The following is a 26,054-nucleotide window of genomic DNA, read 5'->3' as shown; positions in this document are numbered from 1 at the left end:
ACAGGCTACATTTTGTGGAGGTGGCTTTGACATTCTGGATTATCTGGACTGCGTCTGGAGAGTCTTATTGATTGTGACCTCAGCTGCATACAAGACAATGAGGAAGTGTGCTGGTCGCATCTGTCAGGCTGTTGATCCATGCTAGGCCGGACCATGCAAGGCCGGTCCATGCTAGGAAGGTCCATGCAAGGAAGGTCCATGCAAGGAAGGTCCATGCAAGGAAGGTCCATGCAAGGCCGGTCCGTGCAAGGCCGGTCCGTGCAAGGCCGGTCCGTGCAAGGCCGGTCCGTGCAAGGCCGGTCCATGCTAGGGCGTAAATCAGGTTGCAGTTTAGAAAGTTTAAGCTTTTGAACATTGCAGCCCCTATAAAATAATTGCTCTATATCTATTACTATATCTATTTTTGTTATGTTGAATCTCAAAAATACAAGACGTGAACTGGAAAACACTTTATTAGTTGTATGTGGGAATTGTAGGTCGTGTTGGAGTGTTTACGTCGGAGAAAAGTGCAATAACCTTTTTTCACTTCAAGAACATTGGATATTATGACTAATATACGGCTGTTGGTGGCTGTTTCGGTATTGTCGGCTACATGGAAACTATACATCTATTAAAGTTAGAGCTGCTTTCTGTTGTCTGCTACGGAGAAATGCTGATGTGAAAATTGAAATTCTTAATTTCTTTGCTGTAGTTTGTACACTACATAATAATACTAATTTACCTCATTACTTTGACCTAAGCCACTGCACATTATATCAAAACAAAAAAATACATCAAAAGCTTAAGGGTCAATTATGTTTACCTCACTGGCATTCAGGGCATCAAGACTGCAATAACTTAAAACTCTAAAGGCTTACAATATTATGAGTAATATGGAGGTTCACATTGCACAAGTTACAATTAAATTGCATTACAATCATTATTTAGCAGATACTGAGTGCAGTAGGGCCTAAATATTTGACCACAAGGGAGATTAAACATTTCTTCATAATTATTCACGTACCATAAATGTCACATATTAACTAGTGAGACGACCCTTCTTCTCGAAAAAGAAACCCGAACCCGCCCGCTATCCCAGCCGCTCTTTATTTACATTGATTGTGTCTTTACTATAGACAGAGTCACGTGAAAAAACATCTGCTATAACGCAGAGCTGAGTGCTCTCTGTGGAATTAAATGGCTCAATTACAGCGGAGCTCCGTGTCTACAACGCTGCCCCCGAAATGGTGCCGAGGCGGCATCCGGGAGCCGTGACGCCCCCCCCCCTCCACACAGTCCTCTGAGGGCAGAAACTCCTCTTTCTGAAAATGTCACAGCCCACTGTGATAGAAATAGCCTCAAAGTACAGAAACCAGCGGCCATAATGAGCTACTTCTGCATGCTGTAGAAGTTAAACACAACTTAATGATCTCACGGACGATGTCCCGGGAGCTTCATAGCAACATGGGGGACCACGCGGTGGCGGATGTGGCCATGCTTTTGCATTCTCTCCAGTAATAAAGAGATGAATTATGAAAAGAAATTAAAGTTTGAGCAAGTTCTAGAAGAAAATAATAAAATTCCCCAAGCCCCATATTCCCTCAGCATCATTGCAGCTAATCCCAGTGCTTTCCCGCCAAAGAAATCTCTATTTTGTGCAACAGACGAGGCTGATTGGTGCTGAGGCTGCGGGTCGTGTGTATTGGAGGGAAAGGACGGGCTGGAGGAACCTCGAGCTCCCCACACTCTGCGCTACAGATTAAAAAAAAAGCAGCACCTTTCCCACCGCTCGGCCTCCTTATCACTCTGAAAATTCCTGGTGTGTAAAATTGCACTGCAATGTATTTCCGAGGATGAAGATGAGAGGGTGGGGATTGATAGAATCACAATGTGGAGGAGCTGGGACGGGCGCTCAACAACACACACACACGCACACACACGCACACAGTCCGACTGCAGAAACAAGATAACGGTGCCTTCCTAAAACAAAAAGGCACAAGTGGACCCCCACTAAGCCCACTTCCAGCATCACGCCTGCGGATCGGGTGGAGCTGGTGCTCACACTTCAACATTAATAAACAACGGCAACAATCTCACCATCCCGTTTTATTCCAGTCACAAACAACCGGAGCCTGGAGCTATATGCTAACAGGTGCTGCACAAGGATTTTATATTTTTTATGAGCTTGTGAAAATAGTGGCATATCTAATGAGATGAAATACATCCAGTGGCAAGAATCCATCAAAATAAAGAGCTCTCAGAGGGAAAATAATTAAAGTGTGAATTTATGTCTGATTGCCGGGTGGACAGCTGTAGAATAAGCTCCCTCCAGATAAAATGCCAGCGCTGCTTCAATTATTACTTCATTATATAATGAAATTAGAACAAAGACAAAAGGGTCCTTAATTAAAAGACTGTTCAATGTTCACAGCCACCAGCTAAAACGGTTCATCATTTCTTTGTAAATGTGTGAATTTGGACACAATGGGCCACGGCTCAGAGGAAGCCCCATCGCCACAGGAGCGATCTGAAGCACCTGTTCGTCATCCGAGCACCTCCCCTGAACCAGACTGAACCAGATCCTGCCCACCGACCCCCAGTCAGCCGTTACAATGTTGTGCGAGGCAGGACAGCCGGACCATCACGAACCCTGCTGAGCGCGTCGCCGACAACGCCGCGTATCCGCCCGCGTGGACTCGAGCTGTCACACAGAAAATGACTCTATTGAAAATGTGGATATTTCACTGGTATAGAGACTGAAACCGAATGTGTTTGTCACAATAAAATTAATTGAAGCTTTGGGCAAAGAAGCTGTTTTAAAGTGACCTGTCCATCTATAAAAATGAGGGGGAAATATGCAGCTTGTGTGTGTGTGTGTACACGTTATTTTACATGATATTAGATGAGGTGAGGCTTGGTTTGTCTATTTTTTGTAGTGTATGCAACTGATGTGATTGAACTGAGAGAAAATTGGACCGTTTTTGTAACAGAAAAAATGTGGTCCTGATTACCAAATATGTCTCTCCATCAAACTGTTTAACCTGCTGTAACTCATAATTAACTCCAAATGCGTTGATGCAAATTTGGTGAACTACCGACTACGAATAACAATGTGTAATCGGTATGAAAGACCGTTAAATACAGATTGAAGGTAAAAGATCTTGTTCCAGGGTCATGAAGGAGGTCCTTCCGGACACGAAGCTGAGCAGGCGTTTGGTGTGTGAGGGGTCCGTGTCTTTATGGGGGCCCCCCCCCCGTTAGCCAATCGCATGGCCCGGTAGCTGAGGTCCAGGCCGTCCCACCAGCCCCGGCCACCTGTCCTTCACCCTCCCTCGGGGTGCTGCGTAGAGGATGACGGCCAGATGGCTCTTGAGGTCCTAGCAGCATCCGGATAGCAGCATCCTCCTCCACCCCCAACCTCAGAGCTGCATGCCTGGTCCCACCTCCACCCTCTGACCCCCTCCCAGCCCCCCTTCCCCAATCCAAAACCCCTGAGCCCCGGCGCTCGTCAGTGCTGCATGACTGGGCAGACACAGTCCTCCACCAAAGTAAATCCCTCTTCTCTCCTCTGCAGCTGCCTGGTTCGTCAGAAAAGCTCAGCCGCTGCCTGAAAGAGCCGTCGCCCCGACCGGCAAAACAGCATTCATGACGTTAAGATTTCCACTATCACACAGTGCCAGAGCCGCTTCCACATGCCGAGTATTTATTTTTCCACGTTACATGGAACTCTTTAAAAGCAAATGGGCCGGGAGGTCTTCCGCTACGCAGCACCTGAGCTAAATGAGATAACAAGCAGCCAGCAGGATCACTACAGACGGCGATCAGTTATCCCAGCGAGAGAGGACCAACGGAAAACTTCGACGATAGGTCTAAATAACGTCACAGGGCTGCTCATTTTTCATCGCACTGTCCTATCTGTGTGATATTACATCCAATTAGTTTCAGATAGCGGCGTCGCGGGGCGGCTGGCACGCGCCATCAATCAAACTCTGTCAATGACGAATCGTCACCCTTCCGGGCGCCGAGCAGTGGAGAGAGGACGACGCGCGGAGGGAGGCGTTCACGACTCGGCGAGCGGGAATCCAGCATCGGCTCCAAGAGGTGCGTCATTTCAAAATCCTTCCCCAACGACGCCGCCGACTGGTTTGGAGACGGCGAGCGGAGAGGGGTGTGCCCTTGACCGCGTGTTGGAGAGACGAGTGAAAGACGGCCCTGACTTGCAGAAGGGGCACAGATGTTGTCGTCCTAATGAACAGGTTGGCTGCTCGGGGAGGGTAAGTGACCTCGCCCATATGTCCAAATGGAAAACGCCGTTGAGAAAGCAGTCAAATGCAATTTGTCTGCTGCCGTGATTATGTTCTGCGGCGAGCAAGCCATCTGATGACACATTAACACCTCGCCTGTTTCAGGGGTAAAGACATTATCTGAGGAAGGAGGATCAACACATCTGCCAGATATTTCGCTTCATCTGCAGCGGAGAGATTTTTCAAAAGGTTTGTTCAAACAACAACATCTGTTAAAAGTCACTAGATGCACAAACCCGGTTGTACCTGGTGAAGCAACAACATAGAAACTATATGAACTACATGTATTCAGAGGTGTCAAAAGTATTCACATTCATTACTCAAGTAGAAGTACAGATACTAATTATTAATTAATTACTAAGTTGAAGTATTGACTCAAGCTTTTTACTTAAGTAAAAGTATAAAAGTACTGGTTTCAAAACTACTTAAAGTATAAAAGTAAAAGTAATGTAAGACATTTTATTAAGGACAAACTCCTAATGTGTAACCTCGCTCACACAACACGTCAGTCCGTTACAATGTGATCAGAAGGTGCCTGCAGATCACGTGACCTGCCGTTGGGATGGTGGAAACATGGCGATATTCAGAGACACAACAACAACACATGTATCTAATTAACTTAAACAGATAGAACCACAACCCATTTTCCAGTGACACGAATCACACACACATTGTTCGCATTGATTCGGTAGACTGCAGCGTCTCCCCCAGGTTTACTACGTCATGGGGGGGGGGGGGGGGGTACACCCCTGTTTATAGTGATTGGAAACACTGAACTGTCAGCGGTCGGTTATCAAAACATTGGCCAAATAACCAGTATGTTCAGGCTTCATGAGCAAATACAGAATCCCCTTGTGTTCATTTCTCAAGCCGCATTAAGACACACGTCACTTTATTTAATGCGCTGCTTGCAAGTCGCTGTGTTGTGCCACTCTCAATAAAACATTTAGGACAAACCCACGGTCATGAAGATACTCATTTAACGTTACATGGAATCTGCGTGAGGAAGAGGAGGAGGCTCCATGTCGCTAAATACCAACTTTCCACCGACCACTTTTACCACCCGGTGTCGCTCCGATCTGCCGGCGCATCGCGGAGAAAACCAATCGGGTGTCTGGATGCTAAATGTTTATACTTCTCATCCAAAAACAATCAAATTCACTGTCTGGATAGCGGCATTTATCTGGATGTTTTTTTTTGTCTTTGTGTTTTTGAACTACGACAAGCCGGAAGTAACGAGACTGTTTTTAAAACGTAAGGAGTAGAAGTAAAAAGTCGTCTGAAAAATAAATACTCCAGTAAAGTATAGATACCCAAAATTTCTACTTAAGTACAGTAACGAAGTATTTGTACTTCGTTACTTGACACCTCTGCATGTATTACATTGAGTATATTTGCTGTCCATACTTTTTTTTTTTTTTTACATGTTAGAACAGTGGTTGCAACTGATTGCAAAGTAAAGGTCAATAATATGTGGCAAATTTCTCAAACTAGTTGCCAACGGCAACCTTTATTATGAAGCCCTGATTTCCCTCAGTTAGAAACCAGTCTAAGCAACAACAAAAAAAACAACTGACAGTGGACAGATGAATGGACGGGGGTGTCTCTGGTGAGCATGTTAGCGCAGTGCTAATCTAATTCAACAAAAAACAATCATATTGTCTTTGTCACTTTGAGTTCACTGACAACCCGTCATGTCTTATTGGAGCTTGAAGTCACAAGAGAGTCGCTGTGAAGAAACTAGGCTTCTCCTGCGAACTGCATCGTGAGGTTCAGCTTCTTGAAGTCACCCAGGATTCGCCACTAATCTGTGTCTCTTGGTTCATGAGGCTGTTAGAGGGTGACCGCGGCACACGTACCCACGGTAAACACCTCATTATCCTACAGAGCCGCACCCAACCGCATCGAACGCCTCTTAATGAGCAGTCAGAGAGGACTGGGGGGGAACGGATGCTCAACTTCCAATGGTTCTGACTGAACAATTAGTGTGAAATTGCCTCTCATCCTCAATGTGCTGTATCAATAATACATTCCATTACAGAAAGCTCTTTGTCACCTTGAGAATGCCCTTTGTCGTCTCTATCCGACGCAACTGGAAAGGGTTCAGATTTCCCGTCAAACTGTTCCTTTAATAAAAAATAAAAAAAACATCCACTTTACGTACTGAAATCTAGAAAAATAGTTCAGTCGGTTTTCCCCTAATTGCCTTTCCCAGCATAACAAAGTCTAGTTTGTGTTACAACGCTGTGGATGGTAATAAATATGTCCAGGGCGTTGCTTTATCGCCAAACATGTCGTTAGCTTTTAAAACGCGACTACGGGAAACAAGAGGTTATGACAACACTGCTCAAGATGAATGCTGTAAATCTGCACCGTATCCACAGCGACTCGGCGTGAGGTCGGTGCATAAATCACGCGGGCGGCTTAATAACACAGAGCTCATTGTGTTGCATTAGCGCGCGTTCAGGCCGCGTTATGCCAACTGTCCAATGCGCTGCTCATTGTTAATCACCGATCAGCTCACAGCTCCTTTTTCTTTTGACAGCGATCCAATAAATCAAGCAGGTTTATCTGGACCAGGAGTTCGGCGCCATTTAAAGCGTTCCGACATAATTTCACCGAATTTGTGATCCATTGACACAGTGCATGAATCAAAAAATGATCCACGGTGCCTTTGTCAAATGAAATGCACCGCCTGCGCAGCCTATTATTTTAGATTTGCAAGATTATATTCTTAAGGTTATCCAATTACCTGAGCGTAATGTTATGTTACAGGAGTTATTATAATTCTTTTCATGTCAGCCAGTTCAGAGGCAAATTCTAAACCAACTAAAAGCTGAATCATCTTCAGACGATAGCCAGTGAGTTTTAATATTACAGCCAATACATTAAAACTCTTTTCTTCACACAGGCTGTTTTCAGAGAATATTTTTATATGCTGGTGGTCCCTTATCTGAGACTTCATAGTCAGTCACCTGTACTCACTGGAAAATTGAATATGGAAGTTTAAAAAGAAAAAAAAGAAATTATGCAAAGCAAAAATTGTCTTGATGGATTTGGATATTATTTAAAGCAGATCAAAGCTGATTCTCCTCACAATTAAATTATACTCAAACAATCAATTCTGAAAAGTAATTTCCAAACGGAATGACTTTGAAAATCAAATAACAATTCGGATGCGGTTCCCCTCACACAATACATGCCAGTTTAAAACACCCCCTATTCGACCAGAGCAGACTGAGTGTTTCAAAGGTTCTGAAAAGGAAACCCTGCCATGCAAGTCTCATCCTACCATTACAGGGAAAAGCAGGCACAATCAGAACCACCTTCACAATGTCTCGTCTCCGGCTCGACAATTCACGACACTGGAGATCCAATCACACGGGATCCTCTTTTAATGAATACCAAATGAGCACAAATAGGTTTGTGATCAGAGAAAGTCTGTAGTTTGGCTTCTGCCTCGATACGCGATACAATGCATCGCCCGATTCTCCTCCCACGTTGTCGGCTTTCCCACGTAGGTCTATGATCGCTGCTCAATGAACATTAATACATAGAGAAGGGGGCATGTAGGAGAGTAAATCTAATTCTTACAAAGGGAACAAAATCCAATTATCTCCTGCTGCGGCCACTATCACGTGCAGGATCTTGAACTCACGCAGCCCAGGTAGTCGTCTGGGGACACGGAAACCTCTCCGCATGGATGCCCGGGGTAATTCCCCCAACAACGGGAGCCCGCGTGTCCACGTTACTACCTCAGTGCTTTCAATTTATTTAAGTCGTCTGATGTCCATTAAGAGGGAAGCTGAGTATTGGCTCAGTCTGGCACAACCTTCACCTCCCCGGGGAGCAACGTGGCGTCTGGCCTCGTCTGGTCTCTCCGATTGACGCCGCTTGATCACTCAGTGAGCAGGCGGAGGGAGGAAAAAAAAAAACGAAGTTTATGAATGGCGGCAGCGTAGGTTACCGCGGCAACATCGGCGCAGGCCAAAAGAAAAGGTGGTTGTGGTGTGTAGGATTCTTTGAATATTATCGTGTCCCTTCGCACCCACAGAGACGGGTGGAAAATGGGAAAGCGGCAGCTGGGATTTTGGTCACATCAATTAATATTCATGTTCTACATAATCCCAGGTGATTCATTTAACACACCTGATCAAATCAATAATTTATAGGGAGATAAAAGGAAAAGAAGCCAGGAAAAAAAGAATCTGATCTCTGGCTCACCTGCTGTAGCACCATTTAAAACACGACTAGATGTAAAGGTACACGATTGTCATTTATCAGAATAAATGTTTATACAAGACTGGCCCATTGTCGTCCATATTGGGTTCTGATACTTGAGTCGGTAACAAACTTTGAACATGTGAACATCATGACAACAGCTGCACTCTTGTTTGATTTGTACCAGCAATTGCGTGAGGACACAATAGTTAAAAATTAAGAATCAATAAATAAATGCTGTAATTTATCTGATTTTAAAAGAATTTCATGGTTTGCTATGATCAGGTTTTTGCTTGTTTAAAGTCACATTTTTATCATCACTGTGAAAAATAATTGCTTCGTAATTATTTGAAACTATGAGGTGCAAATAAAAGGCTTTCAGCATCTGAAAGTTAGTACAGCTTCCTGTTTAGATCAGTGGAATCAACATTAAATATGAACTGAATCAATGCAGACATCTTTTTAGCGTGTGTGTGTGTGTGGGGATGGCGACTCCATCACAACATCCTCACAGTGAAAACCTTCCATCCCAAATGTCAGTCCCACCGGAACGACTGCGAGAAAAGAAGCCAGGTTTCTCAGTCTGACACAGAGGTCAGAGGGTTAATAAGCCCGAGGAGCTGTCTATTAGTTTTCAACTGACATCATGTAATCCTTCATAGAAGTAGGAGGTTTAAATACGACCAAAGTACTACATCAACCTCGGGTGAAAAATGCTGAAAAGGGGAAAAGGAGTCACGGTATCAGGTGGCCCATCAATCTTAACGCAGACCGCCGGAGTAATTCTACCACAAGGCATCGAAGAAGACTTCACAGACGCCGCGATGTTTCCGCCCGAGTCTCTCGATCCGGTTATGCGTCCTGTGACACCCGAGCGCGTCGTCCCGACGAAGGTCAGCATGGGTCACGCGACGCAAATATCCGAAACCTCCACCAATGTGACAAACTCTTTCGGACCATTTTCCTGTTGACAATTTGGAATCTAAGCGTTCAATTTCTGATAAACGTGGAACACAGGGTACCTGCGTACAGGCTCTGAAGTGAAGGCGAACCTGTAAGTGCTCATCAAAAGGTAAACCAATCGCTTGGGTTGGGCTTATCGACCTCTGATGCATCAACCTACCCAGAAACCCCTTTCAACATCAAAGCCTCCGAACCACGTTGAAAGAGTCTCGGTCCGCTCCGTCACCACGGCGCAGCGCGCGCCTGGAGATCTGGTACGGTAACGAGGGTCACTCATTCACTCACCCGTTTCTGGTCCTCCAAGCCGTGCTGCACGGGCTTCCTCCTCGGGTGCTGCTGGGGACTCGCCTCTGCTCCTGCCTCCATCTTTCCATAAGTCAGCGAGTGCTCAGGCTCTCCCCTTCGGCTAAGTAGCTGAAGTGTTCAAGTCCCTTTCCCACTTGGTTCCCGGTTGTGGTGCATGAGTTTCAAACCCCCAGCCAAATTTTTTTTTAAATAGAATAGGAAAAAACTGTCTGTTCATCAACTCTGCTTCTTTGAAAAGGTGACACCCAATCGATGGGAGGATCCGGCCTGGGCCAGGCGCCTCGTCTCAGTCATATCGCCTCTTGGTGGTCTCTCTCTCTCTCTCTCTTGGTCCCGAGGGGCCGACCCTGAAACGAGCGTCAGGGCAGAAGACGGGGACCGAAGATCACCTGGATGGTCCTCTCTCTCAAAACCATCATCGCTGCCGTGGAGATTTCATCTTAGAGAAGGAATCCTGAGCCTCTCGACCGCCTGAGATTTAATCTAAACATGTAGGCACGTCTCAGTTTCTATTTGGAGGTAAGCTTTCCAGCAGTAGCCTGCAAAAATATTTTTTTTAAAAAGAATGTCCAGAGAAAGTAGGTGTCCAGAAGCTGGTGTCACTCACAGTTCAGAGGTCAAGTGCGGTATCCCGACAGTGATCAGAGCTTGGGGTCAAGAGAGGAGACAGAGTTAAAAGTTAGAATTAATTCAAAGTGCTGTGGTGTCAAAAAGACACATGTTCAGTATCATACAGACATAAATGCACCCAGATTCACATCAGACAAGATGTATCTTAATTATTTCCCGGTTGCCTCCTGAATTGCGATGTATTCTCAATGTTTAGAGTCCCTTGTATTGCATCCAGGACATCGACCATTCGTGGGAGTAAACGACGAGTTATGACGAGTTTACCGTCATCTATCGTTAATTACTGCAGGGGGGAGCTTTTACCACCAAGATCAAAAAACACTTATTTATACATAAACACGTAACTTTTTAAGTGTGCTGATAAACTTGCATTAGTGGCCGCGCCCTTCGTGGTAATTTGAGAAAACGCGTTGGCGACAAAACAAGCATTAAGTCAAGAGTTGGGGGGAGCCGCCTGGAACAAACCGCCTGCCGAGGGTTTGAGCCGCCGCAGCATCACCAACAGCCGAATCCAGCGCGCCCTCCTCGGCTTGGAAGACAGACCGGCTCACGGAGAAACTGTTTGCCCTCCATTTAGGAACATTCAATACAGCGCGGGGGGGAATGGAGGCTACAGGCGCGGCGGCGGTGGTCAGAACGGACGCTCGCGCAGCACTTCGCCGGTTCTTACCTCTCCGGTGGGGATGTTCCTGCCTCGTGCGTGCCGCTGTCCGCTCATCTCTGCGCTGGGAGCGGAGCGGCCAGGTGCGGCGTTCGCGTGCTGTGGGAGATATCGCGATATCGTCTAGTCACTTCGCGTTTGAAAACGTTTTGGACATTTTTCGTTTCGTGGGATTTTAAGTAGGTCTGTTGTCCTGAGTGTCTTTAGGTTGGCGGGTTATTTTCCGACGGACCTCTCGGGCAAAAGTTATAATTAACCAACATACATATTCCTTGGCTGAAGCGTCTACCATAGTTGTTCATTGATCATTCACTGTATTTCATGCCGAGTCCGTTTCTTTTTTAACCCAAGTACTTTTGAATTAATTTACCCCAATTGGAGCAGGTGGTCTAATTTACTAGGATAACTTGAAGGCAGCACCAGGGTCCCACTCGCTCTCCCTCTCTCTAGCAACCGTGACATTACGTCACCGGATGCTTCAAGCTCTGCAGTTCTCTCCCAGCATCCTTGAAGTCGCCCGCGGGTTTCCATGGCGACTCCCGTTGAGCAGCCCTCTACCGCCACCTAGCGCCGAAACGGAGACGCGTCAGCTGCATCCTGAGCTGGAGTCAGACACTATGACAAATCCATTAAATTAATCTATCAGATAACTGCGGCCGCAGCGATGACTACCGTGTCATTATGAATATCCATTTGACAATGTAATCACGTTGCGCTTCAACAGGCATAGATTAATTCATAGAAATAATTATTCACTTAATTAGACTCTTTTTCTGAAAGACATGGTCTGATTTGATTAGGTGTTTAATGGGAAACATTCATTAACTGCACAAACAGCGCGGTGGTGGTATTAAAATACAGCAGCAGTTAAATTATTCTTCAAGCATGTAATGCCACAGATGGGCTGGTTCCGTCTGCTTCAATGTGACGTGTTGTTTTCGTTTTTGTTTACAAAACGTTCAAAACAAGACTAGAAGTGGACGTCGTCGTCGTGGTGTCACCCCTTGGTTTGCGGACTACAGTTTTGAAGTCACCGCTCCATTTCCTCTAATAAAACACGATCGGGCAAATACTTGCTGGTGATACATATGCATAATATACATTTTATTGGCAATCCTTGGAATGGAAGTTGTCTCCGCTCAACACGTGAGTTTCAATGGAAGTTCTAAAGGCAGGTCAAAATAAAATGTGTACAAGTGTTGGAATGAACGGTACAGTTAATACGTAAATCAAGACAAATGAACAAGAAAATAAATAATCAACGGTGTAGTCATTTTCACCAGCAGGCAGTGTGGAGTGATTCGCGAAATGGGGAAATTGTCACAAAATATGGAGTCAAATTATCAAACAATCTCCAGAGTATACAAACCACATCCAATGAAACGTACCCTTCTCACGGCACGCCAAGGTCACTCAAACCAAATAACAAAAAATACAGGCAAGTTGGATTCTCGACACGACTCGTCAAAACCAGCGTGAGGAGGTGACTTCAAGAGCCAAGAGGCATGTCACATTCATTTAATAATTCAGTCAATACATCTGTATGTCTTAGATTCATTGTCAATGAATGTAACTAAATCAATGAATGACATCGTATGTAATGAATAACTTTCAAAACTGTTGACTCAGACTGTGCAGATTTGCTTTTAGGGACACCTTGAGTTTGTCAATTATTAATATTTTGTGGACTTTTTTTTTTATAACTACGGACCATTTCAATTTAAATCTAATGTGAAATTAAGAGATACATTCTACATCTGATGGTCTTAACTCTCTTAGTGACACGTTGATGTGATATCCTAAATTATTTTTGGACCATATCCTCTTACACCTAAAATTAGAGGGTATTTGGCTTCATTAATGTGAATTGATAAAAACTCTGAGATTTTGAAATCCTACATCAGAATGTCCTTATTTGGTCTTATGTGGCCTTATAACCTGGTGTACAAATGTCGTGATGTTCTCTGAGGTAGTCTGCTATCAATCCAAAGTGCAACTGGTCACTTTGGGTAACTTTGTAGTTTCTGAATTTGTTGTATGTTTAGGGCATATGTACATGTATATCTGTATTTATATTATTGAGTAAGTATTCACATAGTAGGAAATTTACACCTAACAAGGGAAAAACAGCAGGTGGGTACTCAAGTCTTTGTTTAAAAGTAAAACAAACAATAATGCATTAATATACAAAAAGCAGCCTTTATAAAAAAAACGTTTTAATAAAATATACAAAGTAACCGTAAATAATCTACCTTTGTAGCCCAGAACACAGTTGTAAAAACATCTCCGTTCTGCTTAAGCACACCTTCATTCCTGGTCCCTCAAACATAAATCAATGAAGAATTATCTCACAAAAGTTTCATTCAATGCTATATAGACTCCAAAGAATATATAATGAGCCTACACCAAATCAGTCTCCAAACAAGGCCGGCAATCGGCTGGCCTCCCATTTGGGTTTGAGTTCAGTCTAAATGTTTAATCCAGCCATGCTCCTGACAAGATTATCACACCGAATGGATGAGAGATTTCCAAACAGATTGCCTGTTTTTTTTATACACACTTGATATAGGAATATTATAATTGTAGCCTCACATGAATGAAAACAACCCGTATCATTTGTATCAAACACCGGCTCTGGAGACGTGCGGTCGACGTGTCGTCTGGCCCCGCCCCTCTGCCACAGGAAGGAAGCGCGCGGGGCGGGGCGAACGCTAGGAGGTCACTCAAACGTTTCACATCTGTAGTAAAGTTGACCGAGAGTCCACTCCTCACTAGCAAGGGAAAAGATATTAACAGTTAGTCACTATTATCGCTTTTGGGATTCTTTTTTTTTTTTTGCTTGGGAACGTGTGTTTTTGTATTAAAATCTGCACTTCAGCGCGCGGGGTAATCTTCGGTAAATAACGTTGCCGGCTAACTTTATCCACAACATGAAGACGGCACAATTCCTTTGAGCAAAGACGTGTTTCGCGAATTTGGGTAAGTCTGCACTCAACTCCTCGTGTTATAATTTTATTCGTATTCATTCTAAAAGGGATCAAGCCATTACGTTTAACTTAAGCGGTGTTGCGGGGGTCGCTGAATTGCCGCCTTCTGTTTATCAAGCGAGCCACTTTCCGGCCACGTAACGTAAGTTAAGTTCGCTTCCTCGGTGACTTTTAAAGCCAAATCCGTTGTCGTGAAGCTCCTCGATTATCCGGTTTTACCAGATTTATCAACGTTAAACTCCAGACGGCGGGCGCCTGCTGCGGGCTACGCGACACAAACCGCGTCTTTTAGCGGGTGAAGCCGAACGCTCCTCGAACGAGTCACCGCGTAAATGCAACGCTCTAGTCGTAGCGACGAGTCGGACTTCGGCCACAAGCTTATCTCGATTTTTTAAAGGGAAGTTAGCTGTAAAACAAGTTCCGCGCCAAGGATTTCAAAAAACTGTTTACCTGCGCGGGACGGACTTTCCACTTCCGGTACGCCGCCTCGCACGGCGCTCCCATTGGCTGCTCGCATCTGAAAAAGGGCGGGACCGCCGCGTCCGTTGCGCCCGGCGATTCGATGGAATGCACGTCAGTTACCGCCAATATTAATCTCGTGTTTTGATTAGACTTTCACATGATTTGTGATTTTATTTTTAAAAAAGACGCGCGGGGAGGAATATTATTAAACATCGTACGTGCGTCGTTTAGCTGATTTTTTTCTAACGATGATAAATAAAGAAGCGCTATCTAATATGTTGAGAAAATAATAAGCTAACGTTACGTTTAATAGCTAATAAAGGCTTTAGTTTCAAGTTAACGTTATATTACGTGCAGGCTAGATTCCGTTCCGGAAAAATAGTGGAATACATTAATCAGTTACTGCAAACACTTTTACTATTATTTATTAGTAGTTAATATTTAATGAATAGTTATCTCAATCCATAAAATATGCTTATGCTGAAGTGGAAAGGTATTTCATCAAATATTCCCCTCAGCCAGTTAGGAGTAAATGGGCTTGTACATCCAAATACAGCATATTTTCCATTTTTTTCCGATTAGGATGGTGGCTTTGTTGTAACCCAGGCTCCACTAAATACTCCAAAGAAGTCATCTGTGTGAGCGGTGTCACCATGGGTCCCCTCACTACGCCCAAGAAAGGAAGGGAAGCAGGTTCCGTTGACCCCTGGACGCCGACCTCCAACCTCAAAATGCTCATCAGCGCTGCTAGTCCGGACATCAGGAACCGAGAGAAGGAGCTGTGCATGGACCATGACGGACGGGACAGTCTCGACGCTTCACAGGTACAGAAAGAGGGGGGTGAAAAATCATTAACAAAAAGATCGATGCTAACTCTGAAGTCACGGTGTTCCTGGTGACCCATTTGTTATCTGTTCTCTCTTGGCAGGAAACTGAAAATGGAGAAGAGTCCGAGAAAATGATCAGCAGGAAGGAGAAGAGTCTGGGTTTGCTCTGTCACAAGTTCCTCGCCCGCTACCCAGATCACCCAGATCCTGCCCTCAGCAACGACATCTGCCTGGACGACGTGGCCACCGAGCTCAGTAGGTTTCCTTCATGGTTATTACTGGTTTTAGAACACTAAGTAATAAGATTAGATTAAGAATTAGATATTGCTAAATCTTTAGTTTAATGATTCAACGTGGGACCAAGCAAAATAAATCACTCCTCTGACAGTTCAGACCTAATTATTCTGCCTCCCGTCTGCACAGGCGTGGAACGGCGGCGCATCTACGACATCATGAACGTGCTGGAGAGTCTGCACATGGTGAGCCGCTCGGCCAAGAACCGCTACACCTGGCACGGGCGCACCAAGCTGGCCCAGACGCTGGCCATCCTGAAGCAGGTGGGCGAGGAGCAGAGGTACGGCCAGCAGATGCTGCACATCCGCCAGCGTCTCCTGAACAGGGAGTTCGACTTTGACATGGAGGAGAAGGAGAACGAGGAGGTGGTGGAGCTGGAGGGCGCGGAGCAGGGACAGAAGGAGCTCTTCTTCGTGGAGCTTCCCGGATTGGAGTTCAAAGCAGGTGAGAAGCTCGTGGGTTCGTATTTTTAGCACCGATTGTTTTTACACACAGTCAATGTCCTCGACATTCAGACATCAGTGTTTGTGATCTGACACGTTTTCCCCTTTCCGCTTCTCCCGTCCAGCGTCCGTTAACAGTCGGAAGGACAAATCTCTGAGGGTGATGAGCCAGAAGTTCGTCATGCTCTTCCTGGTGTCTGATCCCCGCGTGGTCAGTCTGGACGTGGCCGCCAAGATCCTGATCGGAGAGGAACAGGGCGCCGATCGAGACAAGAACAAGTTCAAGAGTGAGTACTCGCCCTGATGGAGACAGACGTTTCTTTTTCAGTGCTCACCGGTTGAAATGGAACCGGATGGTTGTGCGTTGCTGCAGGCTGATGATTTAGTTTTGTGTGTTCTGCAGCCAAAGTGCGCCGGCTGTACGACATTGCTAATGTGCTGCGCAGCCTGAAGCTCATCGAGAAGGTCCACGTGACAGAAATGAGGGGGAGGAAACCGGCCTTCGAGTGGGTCGGCCCCGAAGAATTCCCACAAGTTGAAGGTATCGTAGATCTTGGATTTTATTCTTGTTCTTTTGTGCAGACTGCTGTGTGAGTCGAATGTATAATTCAGGACATTATCGATCTTTTAAATGGGCGCCTCCCTACATTTCCCACGTGTGTCAGGCTTGGCGAGCTCCACGTCCCAAGTCACCGCCACCAAGAAAACCCTCCTGGACTCCCGCGCGTCCGTAGACAACTGTGCCAAGAAGCTCTTTTCGTCGCCTGGGACCAAACGCGGCTTCACCCGGCACCCCTCCCTCATCAAGCTGGCCAAGAGCATCCAGGACGACCGCCGCAAGATCAACTCGGCCCCCACCAGCCCCGTCCGGAGCGTCCTCGGTGAGCGGCCGCGGCTCCCCGGGCGTCTTGCGCATGCCGCGTCCTTTATGAACCGCGCGTTGACGTCGTCTTCTTCTCCCCTCGTTTCGTCGTCAGGCGATTCCTCCAACACTTCCTGCCTGAACAAAATGGCCCAACTCGCTGCTATTTGTAAGATCGAGCTCGACCAGAAGTCTCCGTAAGTTTAGATCCGTTCAACCTAAACTCCTTTTTTTTTTTTTATAATCTGTGCGAGACAGCGAAAACACGTTTTCAAGGCTTTGTACGTTTGCTGTGGCTACAACAAAAATAATAACCCATGCAGACGGGCGCTGATTAAACTTGTTTATTGGTTCAGCTCCCGTGTTTTTATATTAAGGCCTCCGGGTTGTTGAACGGGACTCCTGCTTCTGTTCCAGGGCCGCTGCTGAGGCTTCAGAGCCGCCTGCTGCTGCTGCTGAGACCGACTCCGCCGCTACGAGTCGAGCGCCGACCCCCTCTGTTTCGGCGAAACCGCCTCGGGCCCCGTTACTCACTCCGCCCCCCGAGACGAGGGTCAACGCCGCCGTCCACCTGGCCCCCCAGCCGCCCCCGCCGGCGCCCGTGGCCGCGGGCCCCGTCGCCTACATCCCCGCCCACTGTTCCCCTCTGATCCCCGTCCTGCTGCAGCAGCAGCCGGGGGGCGTGCCCTACGCCGTGTATCTGCAATCGCCGTCCCCGAGGCCGAACCCCCTGGTCAGGCCGCAGCCGACCAGCCTCGCCGTGCGCTCCATGACCTTCGAGGACAAGGCCGGCGGGCAGAGCCCCACGGGCCAGTGCGCGGCCTTCAGGGCGTCGGACGTCAGCCCTCTGGTGCTCAAGCGGTTGCTTTTAGACTCGGGCTTAGAGAGCAGCCCCCCAAAAGCCAAGAGGAAAGACCCGAGCTGTAAGGTAAACGGCAGATCTAAAATCTTATATCTAATATTTTATAAATAAAAGCATCAGCTGTTTCGTTGCTCTAAAAACAGAGCAGTTATTTATTGCCCACACTCCCTTTGGCCTCCTGTAGGAAACATCTCCAAAACTGTGTGACATCCTCCAGGCCCGCCTGAAGGCTCATCGCGGCGGCCAGCCCTCCGGCCGGCCCTCGTCTCGAGCCCTCCACCTGGACCCGGAGTTCGTCAACACCCCCGGCAGCGGCGTGGCCAATCAGACGCTGGAGCAGAGCCTGGAGAACTTCCTGGACCGAGAGGACAAGTCGGACAACGAGGCCGGACTGACGCTCACGCCCAGGCGCCTCCACAGCGAGGTAACCACCCCCCCACACAGCGCTGACCCGGCTTCAGTTAACTGCAGACATTCACTTTGCCTCCCGTGCAGACTTTAGTCCCGGCCGGATACCTGATCCCCATCTCCCAGCAGTCCCTCATCAGCTACAACGCAGCCATTCAAGACTCAGGGAGAGAAAGCAGCAAGGCCTCAACGCCGACTCACAACATCTACCAAACACCCACCGCAGGTAGAGACATCATCAAATGTTCATCCGTCACAGTGGGGAGACAAAGGAGAAAAGAAATTGAAATAATTGCCATGAAATAAATGGCTATTCATCCCTTTACTTTTGGAGGCTTGTTACTTTCATGAGCCGTGTGCTTCGTATTGATTTTTTTCTCTTCGCTGAGAAAGATTAGAATTGTCTTGCTGATAACTAGAAGGTGAGGCAGACTGGATCATGTGAGACTAAACACGTGTTTTTATTATTTTGTCCTCGCCAGGCTCCAGACCGGCCTTGGCCCAGGAGGTCACGCCCATCAGCCTTCGTTTCCACAAGCCTGCCTCCTCTTCCTCCTCCTCGCCGCACGCCATCCAGCAGCCCCACCGCCTCCACAGCCCCAGTCCCGCCATCCTCAACTTCACCCTGCAGAACCTGGGCCTGATCTCCAGCTCCAGCCCGGTCTCCGCCTTCCCCGCCCCCCAGACTCCGGACTGCGCCCCGCTCGGCTCGCTGGCTCTGCAGCAGAGAGGCATGGTGTTCATCAAACCCGTGTCCCCGGTGCCCGTCCAGCAGTCTGTCCCAGGGACGCCGATGGCCCTGTTCAGTGTGCAGCAGGTAGAGAACACACAGTGTGGAGACGTGCAGATCATTTGTGGATTCTACTTTGCTTTCTTCTTAAGAAGTGTACATTCTGACAAGTTGCCTTTCTGTCATTGTGGAAATGCAACAGTGTATTTTCATGATAAAATACTGGCTGTTAAATAAATAGAAACAGCTGACCAGTGGACGATCGACGTCTCTGCCGTCCACCTGTAAAGCACAAACCATTGATGCCACTTGAGTCATAGTGATGCTACATGGGACTTTTGTAATTTAAAGGTATCTTGTATCCCTCCCTTATGTGCCACCACGTAAGTGCAATACTAATGTGAAGGAGGCTCCTTTCTGTTTGACGGCAATATCAACAATAACCCTGTCAGATTGATTGGAATACAGTTTAAATATTTCCCCAAAATACGTTTTGAAACAAGTTCTGGTTTGTATAGTGCAAAGATAAATTTCACTATTTGAGGCACCGCAGAAGATTATAACTTTAGCTAATCCTCATCTGTAGCCCCTCGACGGGTCATAACAAGGATAACACAATAACAAACCGTGCAGGGTGAAGGACATAATACACAAATGTAAGTGCTGCATAGAACACACAATGCACAGCTACACAATAGCACATCACCGATGCACGTTTGACCTTTAAAAGTTAAAAGTCCCCCCCTGGTCCGAGTTCAGTCACGCACAAAGTTTCCACTTTCATTCTCTGTTTGGATCTGCGTCAGGAAACTTTAAAACCTGCCAATTTTCCTTCAATCTGCTTTGAACTTTAACCTTTTTTAAAGACTAACTGAAGGTTGTCTGTCGTCCAGCCCCTGATGACCACCCCCAAAGGAACGGCGCTCCCCCAGCAAAGCTTCTTCCACACGCCGGTCCCCGTCTCCCCCCTGGCCGCCATGGTAACCGCCGGTGGACACCTGGCCGCCAAAACCGTTTACATCCCTCAGAGGAAGCTGGACGTCGCCACCGAGGACTCGTGAGAGCAGCGCCCCCCAGCCCCCGACGCCTGTGTGCGTCTTAAATTTGATGTCATGTCTGCTCGAGCATTTGACAGTATTCATTCAGTCTGAACATTTCAGCCGGCTTTGCCCGTAGCTGCCGTGCAGACTTTGGCCCCGTTGGTCGGCTCATTGTGACGCCGGTAGAAACGACTAACATTTACACTGAACTTGTGTTTCTTGTTCATCTTTTGTTTTTGTTTTCTTCTCTATTTTAGTTAATTCTTTTATGGTGGGTGATGTGAATTTTTATTTTTATTTTTTATTACCACGTTAAAGAATCAGTGCTATAAAGGGCAGAACACTTGGTGACATGGATGTTGTTTGATCGGGCAAATTGTTGACTGATGATTTTGTCTTAAACCTAATGAGAAGACTTTTGCACAAATGTACACATTAACTGTCCGCTCTGTTACAAATTAATTTTGTTAATGTGTGTGCTTATCAATTAATCAAATATGTTTAATTTATAAGGAAATCACCTTTTATGTTTTGATGTCCTGCTAAATGTAAAATGCTAATTGACTTTTAATACATTTTTTCTATGAACACGTTGTGGTGTTGGTCTGTTTTCGTTTACGTCTCGACGGAAAAAGACACAAAGAATTCTGTTTAGCACTTTTATTATCAATCCTTTACTGTATAAAAATGCTCTTCAATTTGTTTGTTTAAAGAAACCAACAGTTGATCAAATAATTGATCAGTAGCAATAAACCTAATATTGAAAACTGCTTTTTGATAACTAGTTGCTAAGATTCATTTAAATGGTGATAAAATCAACATTTTGTTCTCAACTCCAAGCAGCAGCAGCACATAAAATAAGTCCTTGTAGGTTTTAAAGGGGTTTTGAGGATTGTTTCTTTTACTAATCTCAAAAACATTGTTTTGGTCTTTCACGGATGTGTTGACTGCTTTTCTTTCATACATTCGCAAAGCAATTTTTCCGGCACATTTAAGGGGCCCTATTGATAAAAAGTGTGATTTAAACGGCGTGAAAGTATCAACACGCTCAGTCCTGCAGCTGTCTGTTCTTTAAACAAGTCGTCAGGATAAAAACTATCGAATATTATTGCACCGTTTCACTGTTTTGAACATATTGTGTCTAGATTAAAAAAAAATATATATATATATATATATTGAACATTGAAAATCAAAATTCTATTCCAGTAGAAACTCAGAAATGAGCACAACGTGTCTCCTTAGGAACAGAAACATTGATTAAACGCCTGCAGACTTCAGAGGGTTAATGTGTCAGTGTCATTCACGCTCACCAGTTATTCATGGAGCCACTAGATCGATGGAAGGATGTGAAACGTCTCCTCAACCAGAAGTAAAAAAATCAACAAGGAACTTTCGAGGAGATGTCAAAGAAATGAGGCTCACGCTGTTCAGACAGGACCGATAAAGACAGTCCGTGTGGTATCAGATCGTTGTTATTGTCTCTGTGTCTCTGCAGCTGGTTGGATGATAAAATATTTCTCTTCAAGCCTTGAACTTGGAATCCACTTTAAAATTACAACAAAGACGCAAGTGTTAGTCGGCTGATAATCAAATTCATTCCTTCTATTGGAACCACTTAAATAACCTGAGATGTTTGTGGTGATTTGAGAGGTCTGCAATTAGCTGTTTTTCAAATTTAACATATATGATCTGAATATGGTATGAAACATCTTAAAATTGCCACCTTAGAGATAACAGGTTCTCAATCGTTTTTCTGTGGACCGTCTGTATTACAATGCATTAGTTAGAATTAACAGAATCCACATCGACCTCTCAGACAAGTACGAGGCGACGACCATTATGGAAGCGTCCTGCCTTCCCTGTACTGACCAGCAGGGGGCGCCTCCTCTGGTTGCAAAATAGAAGTCAGATTGAAGTCTATGAGAAGACGGCTGCTTCTCACTTGATTACTTCAGTAAACGTTGTCAACTTCAAGTCTTCGAGTCACAATATGATGATAATTTCAGAGAAAAATAGACCTTAAAGCACAGGAGGCTCTTGAGCTGGCTTGACCTGTGATTGACAGGTTGTGGCCTTCAAAAACACAACATGGCGGCCACGAAAATGCCGGCAGTCCCCCAACCGATGGGTGACGTCTCCATGAATACCTCCGTTACTTACACAGTCCACGATCAGAACGACACAAACACTCAGGCTCCCTCCTGGGGCTCAAAAGGTGCATGCGAATGCTAAAAGACTTATAAAATATCCCTTGACCCGGGAACGATTTAGGTGACGGCTTCTCCTCTCGGGTCCCCTCCCGCTACCATCTGACCTCGTGAGCATCACTGAGTCCCTCCGGCTCACGTTCAGACGTGCAGCGGCAGGTTCATCATTTACGTCCTTGATCCTCGCACATTCCGTGTGGACGGTTCAGCTGTCGCTCAGCTTCGTTTGGAGATTCCATGTGTCCAGAACAAATGTTTGCTATCGGCCCGCGATGAAGGGTCAGAGGGGTCTGCTCGGTCACGGGTTATTTTTAGGAGCATGTTTTCATAGAGGCGGCCTGCGGGGAGATGGTCGGTATTAAAGCCGACCGGAGGGGAACCGGAGCACACAGGCTCGGATTCAAGGTAAGGACTCATTTCTGTTTGTTGGTTGAAAAGTTTCTCACAGCACAGGAGATGTGGTGGATGTAGGATGACTTATTTTAGTTTAATAGGTGGAATTACTTTTACTTAACCTGATTTTTGGGTCTTTTTTTTTACTTGAGCCTCAATGTCACGGGAGTCAGTTCCGTGTGAGATGTCTGATTTGTCTCGAATCAGACATTTGCTGTGGTATTGTTTGGCCCGTCTGAGGTCTCAGTAGAGCCCCGGCTCCTAGAATACGACATGCCAGAGCCGTGAGGTGATGAGCAGCCGCTGACATGAGCCAGAACTGGAATGTCAGACAACAGGCCGACAGCATTCAAATCTAATGAGACGAGAACCAACAAAAGCAGATTCCTTCATTCCTATTTCCATTGCTAAAATAACTAGTAATAATAACAATATATGAGATTATGAAATTAGATAAAAATCTGCCAGTCGAGCCCTCGCACATAAACGCACGTCGAGGGTCCTTGTCAGACTCTAGTTGATGCATTTCGGCGACCATCAGCAAAGAAGCCTCATTTTGTCAGGTATTAAACATTTGAGTGTTTAGTTTTAATGTTGGGTGATGATTGATTTGATTTACCACATTCAATTACTTTTAGAAAAAAAAAAGTTAAAAATATATATTTCCTTTATTTAGTTGTTTTTTTTATAAATATTTAGGTTGAAAAGTATTTTAAAAATAAAAAAAAATGTCACAGCAAAGAAAATTGAAAAAGCTCGAAGAATAAAAAGGGTCAAAATATGTTTGCTGAAATAATGTCATGAAAAAAAAATCAGATTGTAAACTTTTCTGAAAAAGGTCTAAATATGTGAGGTCATAAAATGAATAAAATATTAGGTCAAAAACTGTTGAAAAGAAGAAATATAAAAGTATGTCAGCTGTCTGACTTTTTTTCTGGATTTTTTTTGTCCGTGGAAGATGCCGAACTGGGGGGGAGGCGCCCGCTGTGCGGCCTGCGAGAAGACGGTGTACCACGCAGAGGAGGTCCAGTGTAACGGGAGGAGCTTCCACAAGACCTGCTTCCTCTGCAGTGAGCACACCGCGTCCTCCCTCTCGTTACAGGGACACAGGGGGGTCATGGTGGAACAGCAGAGAGTCTCATTCGCTCCCACCGGCTGTCTTGTTCACACCTTTGGGTGCCGTGCTGAACTGACAGAGGAGAATACATTCTTTTGTAGTCACGAGTCCAGTTTGGGGTTTTATTTAAATCCCCTCTCTTTTTTTCTTCCTGTAACGACGTGTTCCGGTAGCTCAATGGCTGCTAAGGGGTCTTGGTCTTCTCTGGACCGCTACCCGCCACTGTTGACAGATGAACTCAGCTAGGAGCTAGCTCCTTTGACCTCCGTTGCTCCACCCCCCCCACCCCCGTCGGAGTAATACTGAACCAATTTCAATCAGCCAGCAGCTGGTTTAAGTATCTGCTGCTTCTGTCCCGCAGTGAGCTGCAGGAAGGCGCTGGACAGCACCACCGTGGCGGCGCACGAGTCTGAGATCCACTGCAAGTCCTGCTACGGCAAGAAATACGGGCCAAAGGGCTACGGCTACGGGCAAGGAGCCGGAGCGCTGAGCTCTGACCCTCCTAACCACGAGGGCCCGCAGCATCACGAGTACGTGGCCGCGCTGGGCTGCGATTAAAGGGTCGTTGCACCTCAATCCCATGATGAACATATGAACAACACATGTTACAGCCATGATGGTAGTACAGTCTGATAGTTTATTTCCAAACACAGCTGCAGAAATGTATAACTTGAGAAATGTTGCTTACCTCCTACATTAACACGAAACACACACACACACACACACCAAGGTGTAAATATAGCTCTGGGTCCCCTGACGTATTACCGCCGTTTCAGAAGGAATTCCACTATGAATTTCTTTTCTTTTACTTCGTTTGGCGTGCGTTACTTTCTTCTATCTTCTCTGGTTGTCAGACGTTTGACGTCCACCCGCTTTGTTTTTCTAGCTCTAAACCACGACCACCAAACTCTAACGAAAATAAATCTTCCCTGAAGTTTGGGTGTTCGGACCGCTGCCCTCGCTGCTCCAAAGCCGTCTACGCAGCTGAGAAGGTGATGGGAGCGGGCAAGGTAAGAAACACTGGGCCTGAAGCTAAACAACGCAGCAACGCGCTGAACGCTTTGAGGAACTCTGGTTTTACAGGCAGGAGGAGAAAAAGGCCTCAGATAGTCCCACATTCTGGTAGAGGAGCAGATTAATGCGATATTCATACAAAAACAACAACAGAATTCGGGTCCCCAGAATGTTCATAAGACAAACCTGCCGTACAAACATTCAAGGGCCGAAGAGCATAAATCCTTCTGACCTTTCCGGTAAATGTATGGTCACATGACGTCTCACGTTGACTTCGATTGAAACCCGAACAAAGGACAAATTCAAAACGGGAATATCCGGCCTCGCCGTGATCCCTGGATGGCTTCCGGCTGATTTACAGGTCAAAGTTCATCAGCTAAGTGGATATCCCAAAAAATCTTTTGTTTATTCTATTTAATTTGATATGGACACCACAGTGGATTTATAATTATAAAACCTATTCATACCCAAAGACCAGATGCACTAGACTAAAGCTTCTTTATTATATTGTTAATATATCTTAATAATTGTTTATAGCCCTGGCACAAAACCTGCTTCCGCTGCGCGCTGTGTGGTAAAAGCCTGGAGTCGACCACTGTGACAGACAAGGATGGAGAGCTGTACTGTAAAGGTACACACACACACACACACACACACACACACACACACAGGCTCAAGTGCCTTTAGCCACATTTTGGTTATAAAAATAGAAATACAGCACACAATAAAATCGCAGTTCATTTTCACCTCAGCCACTTTTGTTTCTTTGCAGTTTGCTACGCCAAAAACTTTGGGCCAAAAGGATTTGGACTGGGGAACGAAGCCATGTTGGAGTAACAAGAAGTCACATGGCAGCTTTTTACCTTTCACCTTTATTCCGGATGGTGTTTGTAATAAATGAAAGTGTCCAGAAGTGGAAAAACAAAGGGTAGAAAATGGTACAAAATAAAACTATGTTGGTACATGAATTCAATGAATAATTGAATGCAGTTCATTCATGAAAAATGATTGTATTCAATAATAAAGCTAAAGAGGAAACTTGCATGCAAAGACTTTAGTAATTATAGTTTTGATGCGAACTTTACCAACCGTGCTTATAAATAGATGCATCCATTTCTTTCCTCCAGCTGTGAGAAGATAATCACCATGTTCAAGTGATATTTGCATTCAGAAATATTGTTGTGCAACAAAGAGTAATCAACAAGTGATTAATGAGTTTATTTGTCATTGTGAGAGGCGCCGAGCAGAGATCCAGTTCGGCGTTTTTTCATTCACATCGCTCATGACGTCCACCTGAATTGTCCGGTTGCGAAAGCTCGCACATGATCGCTGAATAATGCACGC

At 45.7% G+C, this 26,054-nt stretch overlaps 3 protein-coding genes and 1 long non-coding RNA gene across 8 annotated transcripts in view; 2 read left to right on the top strand and 2 right to left on the bottom strand.

The window, feature by feature from the left end:
- nav2a (neuron navigator 2a) overlaps positions 1-11,585 on the bottom strand; it is a 150,844-nt gene extending 139,259 nt beyond the window's left edge. For both annotated transcript variants that reach the window (XM_078085756.1, XM_078085759.1), the window contains exons 1-2: positions 11,074-11,585; positions 9,753-10,420 (exon numbers count right to left, since the gene is read on the bottom strand). In XM_078085756.1, coding sequence (XP_077941882.1) covers positions 9,753-9,833 — 81 coding nt within the window. In that variant the 5' untranslated portion in view covers positions 9,834-10,420; positions 11,074-11,585. The remainder of the gene's footprint in view (positions 1-9,752; positions 10,421-11,073) is intronic.
- Positions 11,586-12,137: 552 nt separating this feature from the next.
- On the bottom strand, positions 12,138-14,560 carry LOC120811417 (uncharacterized). The gene is made up of 2 exons (XR_005710366.2): positions 14,502-14,560; positions 12,138-13,835 (listed from the first exon to the last, which is right to left on the bottom strand). It is a non-coding gene; the product is annotated as an uncharacterized LOC120811417 (long non-coding RNA).
- e2f8 (E2F transcription factor 8) lies at positions 13,765-20,749 on the top strand. 4 transcript variants are annotated; one of them, XM_040166715.2, is made up of 13 exons: positions 13,771-14,043; positions 15,096-15,337; positions 15,442-15,595; positions 15,764-16,078; positions 16,203-16,364; positions 16,481-16,618; positions 16,743-16,958; positions 17,055-17,136; positions 17,357-17,867; positions 18,019-18,225; positions 18,297-18,435; positions 18,692-19,026; positions 19,833-20,749. In XM_040166715.2, exons 2-13 carry the CDS (start codon positions 15,167-15,169, stop codon positions 19,998-20,000), a joined length of 2,598 nt encoding a protein of 865 aa, XP_040022649.2. In that variant the 5' UTR covers positions 13,771-14,043; positions 15,096-15,166; the 3' UTR covers positions 20,001-20,749. The 4 variants fall into 4 exon arrangements, with proteins under 4 accessions (XP_077941877.1, XP_077941876.1, XP_040022649.2 ...); XM_040166705.2 differs by having other exon boundaries at positions 17,986-18,225; XM_078085751.1 differs by having other exon boundaries at positions 13,765-14,043; positions 16,743-17,136.
- A 1,689-nt stretch (positions 20,750-22,438) lies between these two features.
- Positions 22,439-25,918, top strand: csrp3 (cysteine and glycine-rich protein 3 (cardiac LIM protein)). Its single transcript, XM_040164882.2, has 6 exons — positions 22,439-22,591; positions 23,538-23,649; positions 24,058-24,226; positions 24,583-24,706; positions 25,248-25,341; positions 25,483-25,918. Exons 1-6 carry the CDS (start codon positions 22,535-22,537, stop codon positions 25,545-25,547), a joined length of 621 nt encoding a protein of 206 aa, XP_040020816.1. The 5' UTR covers positions 22,439-22,534; the 3' UTR covers positions 25,548-25,918.
- The last annotated feature ends 136 nt before the right edge of the window (positions 25,919-26,054 follow it).

The sequence above is a fragment of the Gasterosteus aculeatus genome, chromosome 12 (genome assembly GCF_964276395.1).
Source record: "Gasterosteus aculeatus chromosome 12, fGasAcu3.hap1.1, whole genome shotgun sequence".
Classification (NCBI taxonomy): Eukaryota; Metazoa; Chordata; class Actinopteri; order Perciformes; family Gasterosteidae; genus Gasterosteus; species Gasterosteus aculeatus.
The sequence above is the reverse complement of the archived record's forward strand: the minus strand, read 5'-3'. Positions and strand labels throughout refer to the sequence as shown.